Source organism: Carex rostrata, chromosome 31, assembly GCF_964058835.1.
Source record: "Carex rostrata chromosome 31, lpCarRost1.2, whole genome shotgun sequence".
NCBI classification, from domain to species: Eukaryota; Viridiplantae; Streptophyta; class Magnoliopsida; order Poales; family Cyperaceae; genus Carex; species Carex rostrata.
The window spans coordinates 2,810,437-2,818,026 of record NC_135948.1 but is presented as its reverse complement, the minus strand read 5'-3'; the positions used below and the strand labels follow the sequence as shown (position 1 = coordinate 2,818,026).

The following is a 7,590-nucleotide window of genomic DNA, read 5'->3' as shown; positions in this document are numbered from 1 at the left end:
TATTTGAGTGACAATTTGTCTCATAGTCAAGGGTGATGATGCTTCCTGGTGAAAATTGCTTACGTCACTGTTTCAGATTCTATATCTTCAAAATATGAACTTTCAGTTTACCTGGTCCTGTGAACTAAAAACCGAGTCCGCATCGACTGCATTAACTCAAAAGAGCATCTTTATCGGCCGTCCAATTGTAAATGGATTCCAATATAGGGGTCTAAAATATGGGTCTTTAATACTAGTGTGGATTTTATTTGCACGAATCATAAAGCTGATTGGATAGCTCGGTCCTAAAATCCTAAAATCCTACCTATCTGTAGGGGTCTTTAAGATTCCTTTTTGAGTTAATGCAGAGGATACGAATTCCTAAAATCCTACCTATCTGTAGGGGTGTTAACGAACTGGCTCGGTCCGAGCTAGGTCCTAGCTCAGTTTGTTAATTCTGGATCGAGCTGGACCTAGGACATCCGAGCTAAAACCTCAGCTTGAACTCGTGACAAGCCAATCCGAGCTAGCTCGCGAGCTGATGAGCTGGCTCGCTGGGTCTTGTTGGATCTTGCTTCAAGAAGAAAATAAATTCTACAAACTTTTTGAATCGAGCTGAACTGAGCTAGACAATATAAAATGCATACAAATTCATACAAATTCTCAAATTGAACTCATTAATTTTGGATCGAGCTAGTGACAAGCTGGCTCGTTAACAACTCGATCTAGTAACAAGCGAGCGAGTTAAGTGCGAGTCACGATTAAGTCACGAGTTACGAGCTTTTTTGCCACCCCTAACTATCTGGCACAGTTGCTATTTTCTATATTACAAGACAGGTATAAAGGTTGTAGTTACATTATTGTCCTGAAAGACAGGTCACTGTTGCATCTGTCAAGCCAGGTTGTCGTACCAAATGGAATCAAACTTCTGGTTCCAGAAAATTTGCGTATTTATGGTATTCTATGCAAATAAGTATTTGTATTATTGCATCTGTACATTCTTTATATTATTTAATTCGGGGTCTATCTGGTTGTGCGTTCCCCCTCCGAATATTATCACAAAATGCAACCAATTGAAATAAAAAATATGAGCATGCAAGCTGCGCTATTAGTAAGAGTTCTTAGTTTGATAAATGTTTGGAGCCAATTTTCGCCTCTCGACTTTAAGCCGTAGTGCGCTATGTGTGCGCACGGTTGCAGAATCCAAACTCTCCATCTTTTGTTTACACGATAAATAAAATTATTGTTGGAGATATTGAAGAATTATATTTAGCGAGGTGAGAAAAAATAAAAAATAAATATTCTCCATAATGCTATAATTGAAATGATGCAGTTAACTTGTTTTTAGAAAAAAAAATATGAATGTTTAGTTTTTTAAATTTCAAAATTCATAGATCCATCCGATTCGAACAAAGTGTTGCACGACATTAAAAATTACTTGTAAGTCGCAACTATGAAACTGAAAGTGAGCCACATTGTGGCCAACAAATGCCAACAATGTTTCTGTTTTATGTTTTTTAGAAGAAAAAATTTATATAAGGGTATATTTAAGATTCGATATAATTATAAAATTATGTCTTATTTTAAAATTGTCACATCCTCCCAAATATTTTAGTTCCGTTTCTGAAAGAGTCGGTCGCAGACAACTAGAGGCAGTGATAATAGACTCGATTTAGGTTTAGATTAGTTATTATATAACTATCTATCTTTCTTTGTTATTCTTATTTTTGTTGTCACTTGTATGTTTCTAGCTAAGGAATGAAAAGTAGTGACATAGACGTCATTTAAATAAATAAATAAATAAAATAAAAATAAAGAAGAGCGTCCTAAACTCGTCTAATGCGCGTCCTCCCCAATATGTGGTACGATCGGACGCACGGGACCACTTTAATAGTTGTGCGGATTCTAACTAAACGGTTCAGATCTAAACAGAAATATTCTGTTAACTTAGGTGATACGAATTCGTAGAGAACTTTCATATATCGATCCTGTACATAAAACTTTTCTACCATTATTTATGCATGGAACCCCTAAGTTATGTTTATTTGTTCGATCTTGTTTTTATAAAATTAAGTAGTTGAAAATTGTAGAAGAATAAATGCACTAAAGTTATTCGTTAATTTTTTTTATTCTTATCCAAAATGAACTAAAAAAAAAATGTAAAGTGGAACACAAATCCTTGTGTCAAGTAAATTAAGATCAACAATAACTGCATGCCGTTTGAAGTTCATCCGACGGTTTTTTTAATTGAGCACACAACTCTCACTGAATTTAAATCCATACTGACATTGCTTTAAATATTTTTCTTATAGAATAATGTAGCTGTGTCCGTAATTTTTTTATTTACCATCTTTAATAAAAAGAAACTAAATAACTATTTTATTTAAAAGCTTCTATATTTACCAAAGCGCAGTTTAAAGTTGCAGATCAAATTTAATGAACTGATGAGTCTGCAATTTAAATTGTGGTACCAACTTGCTAGCTAGAATCCACTGTTTCAAACTGTAGTTCTGGTAAATATGAAATATCTGAAAAATTATAGTTAATTTTTTTTTTTTTTAAAGATGTTAATAAAAAAAATTCGGAGCTTGCGTGTGCAAACAAGAGCCACAATTTCCATCTTTAGATCGTGCACATAAATATCCATAAATTATCGGCGGGGGAATTTCACGTATACCCCTCAAAAACTTCAAAATTACGTATTTCCCCCTCTAAAATTTGAAATTACATATTTCTCCTCTAAACTTCAAAAACTCACATATTTACCCATTTTATTGTCTTTTCTATTAAAATACATTCTAAATTTATAAAATACCTATTTTACCCTTTTATTAAAAAACATAAAACACCCATCTGACTCCAATTTGAATCTAAAGGTTCCTCTACCGTCTGAATTGCTTTGAGATCCATGCGCGCTAGATCAGCACAAATCTTGAAGCGAACAAACATTGAAATTGATGCAATTTAACAGATCTTAATGCGATGCACACATATCAAAATTGCTTTGAGATTCGTGTGGGCTAGATTAGTACGAATCTTGAAGCGAACACGCAATAATCTTATTGCAATACGTGCGGATCGGACAGTAGAGAAATCCTTCAGATTCAAATTTGAGTTCGATGGAGCATTTTATACTTTTAATGAAGGGTAAAATAGGTATTTTATATATTTAGAATGAGTTTTAATATAAAAGACAATGAAATGGGTATATATGTGAGTTTTTGAACTTTAGAGAAGGAAATACGTAATTTCCAAATTTAGTGGGGGGAATACGTAATTTTGAAGTTTTTGAGGGGTATACGTGAAATTCCCCCCTATCGGCAGTTTCGAACTCAACCATTCTCTCTTGTCTTTCTCTAAATATACGCATTTCATTGGATGTGACTACTTTAGATCAAACACCAGATCAATGATGAATGTATATATCTAATCAATTTTATTTATATAAAATTAAATTAAATTTGAACCCTTTAACCTGAAATGAAGTGAGACCAGATTTGTAACAGATTCCGGAGGAGACGATCCGTTGATCTGCCGGACCCGTTTAGGTCGTGTCTCCAGCCAATAAGAAACGCCAGCTACCATTACGTCGCATTTCACCACTTTTTGGTCAACCATTAGTCATATGTCTCCGCGTTCAAACCGCGTCCGAGAAAATCTACCATTCACCGCTTCGTTTTTTACTCCGTTTTATCTACTGTAAAAAATTGATCAATTTGACAATCATAGTCCTCCCTATCATCCCTGTATTGAACTGGTTTTTCCGAAAAATAGGTATTTGACTAAACTGAGAGGGGTATTTCTGTCTTTTCAATGCAAGGAGCCCATTAAAAGGGAATCAACCAGGTCGGGAGGGGAGAGTGCGTTTGGACCCCTTCTCTTTCTTTCCACTACTCGCTTTTCTCTTTTGTGCTTATCTTCTCATCTTAGAAAAAAATCAAATGGCGGATCAACTCACCGACGATCAGATCGCCGAGTTCAAGGAGGCCTTCAGCTTATTCGACAAGGACGGAGATGGTTAGATCACGGCCTCTGTCCTTTATTTTTAGTTTCAGTTTTCCCGTTATTCATCGTATTCTGTGGTTGTTTTCTCAAATTAAGTTGATAATGGGGTAGATTTATATCTAGATCCAGTGAATATCATGCAAAAGGAGTATGGCACTGTCGATTTCATGAGTAGTCAATTGAAATGGTATTTACAATAGTTATATCTACCTTGTTACAGTTGCTTAAAGTAGATAGTAATCAGATCTATTGTTTGATTTCGCATGGATCTGGTTGCTATCTCTTGTTTTCCTGGATGATATGTATTGATTTGCTTTGCTAAGGTTTGAATTTCGTTAGTCAAATGTAGCTGATTTGCTTTAAAATTACTCCTTGATTTCATTAATGACACACTTAGCTGTCACTTCGGTAATTTAAAGTTAATCTGCTATTATCACTGTATTTTGGTAAATTATAGACCTGTTGTGGCAAATTGAATTCAACTCTATATCTGATTATATCTGATTTTTCAGTACAAATTGTCCTGCATCTGTTATTAGGTAACAGTAAACAATTGCATGAGTACTTCGTTGTAGATCCATCTATGATTTTTCTTGTTTGAGAACAATGCTATCTATTGAGCTAGTTTGCCAAATCTGCTCTCCATTATTTATTACCTTCTTTTTTAAAACTGCAGCGATCTTGATGTGGTTATTTCACACAAATAATGGTTGTTGTCTGTAATTATAATTATTCTTGTGTAATAATATTATTTGGGAAGTAATTTGCTGTTTATGCGCACTAAAGCAACATCTATTCATGTCCTAACAAACAAACTAATGAAAATTATTCTGTTTCTTTTGCTTAAACAGGTTGCATCACCACCAAGGAACTGGGAACAGTGATGCGGTCCCTAGGTCAGAACCCAACTGAGGCTGAGCTCCAGGACATGATCAATGAGGTCGATGCTGATGGAAATGGCACAATTGACTTCCCAGAGTTTCTCAACCTGATGGCCCGCAAGATGAAGGACACGGACTCCGAGGAGGAGCTCAAGGAGGCATTCCGTGTCTTTGACAAGGACCAGAACGGCTTCATCTCTGCCGCTGAGTTGCGCCACGTCATGACCAACCTCGGTGAGAAGCTCACTGACGAGGAGGTTGATGAGATGATCCGTGAGGCTGATGTGGATGGTGATGGCCAGATCAATTATGAGGAGTTCGTCAAGGTCATGATGGCCAAGTGATTTTAGTTTTTCTTTTGTCAAGTTACGTGTGATTTCAAGTAATAATTGGTATGTTAGTTTTTGTTATGTATATCAATTGATGGAACCTTGCAGCTTGTTTCCTTTCCTCCCCCTCCTAAGAAATTCGGATTTTTGTCTCTGTTGTCCATCTATTTTCTATTTCTTTTCTTTTGGATTTGTTCTTGGAGTAGTGATTAATGAGAACTTCCTTTTTTTTGTAAAGCCAAGTTGATTTTTTGCTTGCTAGATGGCTTTAGTAAATCTTGTCTCCTTCAATAGAAGTTCATCTATTTGGTTAATATGCTTTCCGAAGTTTGATTTTCCTGGTTTGATGCTCAACTGGTAGAATGCATGGCTTTGGGTTGGTATTTGATCTGTATTAATTTTCACATATTGCACATTTGTGTTTGTACGCAAAATTAGCCTGGATTTGTGGATTTCTAGTTTAGGAGCAAACACAATTTACAAATAGGGATGTAAGACTAATTTGAGCCTTGGTATCAGTGACGTGACCTAAGACGGTGTTTAGATAAAAAGGTTGTGTTCTGTTTTCATTTGATAGTTTAGTTTGGATTTATATCTAACTGGAGAATCCAACAAAGATTGTGATGATTTCTCATTTGAAATATCATATCTATCTGAAGTAATGATGGTTAAAGCTAAAATTTAACTAACATGGCTAATCTGATTCGAATTCCGAACTTTATTATAAATGCAATCCCTCCTTGTGACAAATCAATTACAAAATCTTTAGCACTAGGAAAAAAGATTATACAACAAGGAAAAGGAAAAAGGTTCCCTCAGATAATGGCATATTAAGCTGATCTCCGTGCTTCATACTTGTAAAATAAGAACAAGTTTGAATGTGTTTCGAAAGTGAGGATGGATGCGATAAATCTGAAAATGAATTTGTAGATTGTACCTCTGAACTTAACAAATCAATGGCCCAGTTATCTCTAGCTCGGGCCGGGCCGAACTGATCCCGGTAGACTGGATGAGCCGAATTAAGGCCGAGATGCCTAAGAAAATTTTATTAACATAGAAAACAGGAGCATTTTGAGAGAAATTTGTATTATACATCAAGATTTCCAGCAGCTTCAGCCCAGATAATTAATTAATCATGTTCGACTATATCGAAACAATTCGCAAACAGGCTGTTTCCAATTGGCCCAAGAGAAACGGTGATATGCTCTCAAAATCAAGAATGTTAATTTATGAAGGTTTCCATATTGGCCTAGCAGGGATATTATCTCATTCTCTGAGAATTTATCATAGAAATAGAAGGGGGAATATATTAAGTAATATTGGATTGTAACACTTAGCATTTCTATGGTTGACATGTTGTACTTGTATTCATGGGTTAAGTACTATCATCACCCTCGGGTTAGTCTCTGTTCATTTATCAGTCTTCTTACCAGTGTTACTGGGATTCTGGGAACATAATCAGGATTGTGGCTACTGGTTACGTTGCGCTGTCTCTAAGAGGTATAGATTTGTACGATGTGAATAATATTTTGTTGTAGATTATCCAAATATTTAAAGTGCAATAGAGAAAATCTATGAGGCTTATTGGGCTAAGGCCCTTTTAGGTCTAAAAACTGACCCTTTGGGCCTTTTATTGACCTCAATACATCACATCGATTTTGGTTTCCAATTCAAGTCTTAGATATCTTCTTTTTGGTTATCAAACTTCAGTGCCTCTAAATTACTATTAGGAGTGTCAATGACACCCGTTTACTCGTTTATTCTATCCGTTTCGTATTCGATAAGATGGGTATGAGTATTTTTTTTTTCCTTAGCTTAATTGGTATGGATATGAGTAAGGATCTTTTTTCGTTACGTAAATGGGTATAGATACGGATAAAAACTATTTCGTACCTATTGGGTAACGAGTAATTATATAAAATAAATTATGTATAGATATATAATATTATATTTAATTATTTTATTTTTCTGTTTTTCGTATTGTTGTATTCACGCTAACCAAACTGATGGAAAAATGTTCTTCCTTCTTCGTCGCAATAATTAGATATTATTAAAAATTATATCATGAGAAAATGTATGTCTTTTGTTGTTAGAAGAATATTATGTTAAACATATTACTTTATTATTTAAATGTTTTGTTATTTAGTTAACGAATTGAATTTGTTAGAAGAGATCTTTGTGTTTTTGATTTTTTTTGCTTTATAGAAAACTATTAGTTAGAATTGATTGCATATTTGTATTTTAATTTTTGTATTAGTAATTGTAATTGTATATTATGATATGATGAGTTTTGATGATTTATTTGTAAAATAATAAAATCATTATATTAGCATTATTCGCTCGCTACCGTTTTATTTTCCGCTAATTTTAACGGATAAGGGTATGGTAGGGTAAGA

At 34.5% G+C, this 7,590-nt stretch overlaps 1 protein-coding gene across 1 annotated transcript; it reads left to right on the top strand.

Annotated features, from left to right (window-relative positions):
• Positions 1-3,727: 3,727 nt before the first annotated feature.
• On the top strand, positions 3,728-5,346 carry LOC144547227 (calmodulin-1). The gene is made up of 2 exons (XM_078295816.1): positions 3,728-3,996; positions 4,836-5,346. Exons 1-2 carry the CDS (start codon positions 3,921-3,923, stop codon positions 5,207-5,209), a joined length of 450 nt encoding a protein of 149 aa, XP_078151942.1. The 5' UTR covers positions 3,728-3,920; the 3' UTR covers positions 5,210-5,346.
• The last annotated feature ends 2,244 nt before the right edge of the window (positions 5,347-7,590 follow it).

What these genes read in the sequence shown, in the direction of transcription:
- LOC144547227 (XM_078295816.1), top strand. Translation starts at nt 3,921, where the DNA reads ATGGCGGATCAACTCACCGACGATCAGATCGCCGAGTTCAAGGAGGCC. An exon ending in ATTCGACAAGGACGGAGATG is followed by an intron (nt 3,997 to 4,835) that starts GTTAGATCACGG and finishes TTGCTTAAACAG; the next exon opens with GTTGCATCACCACCAAGGAA.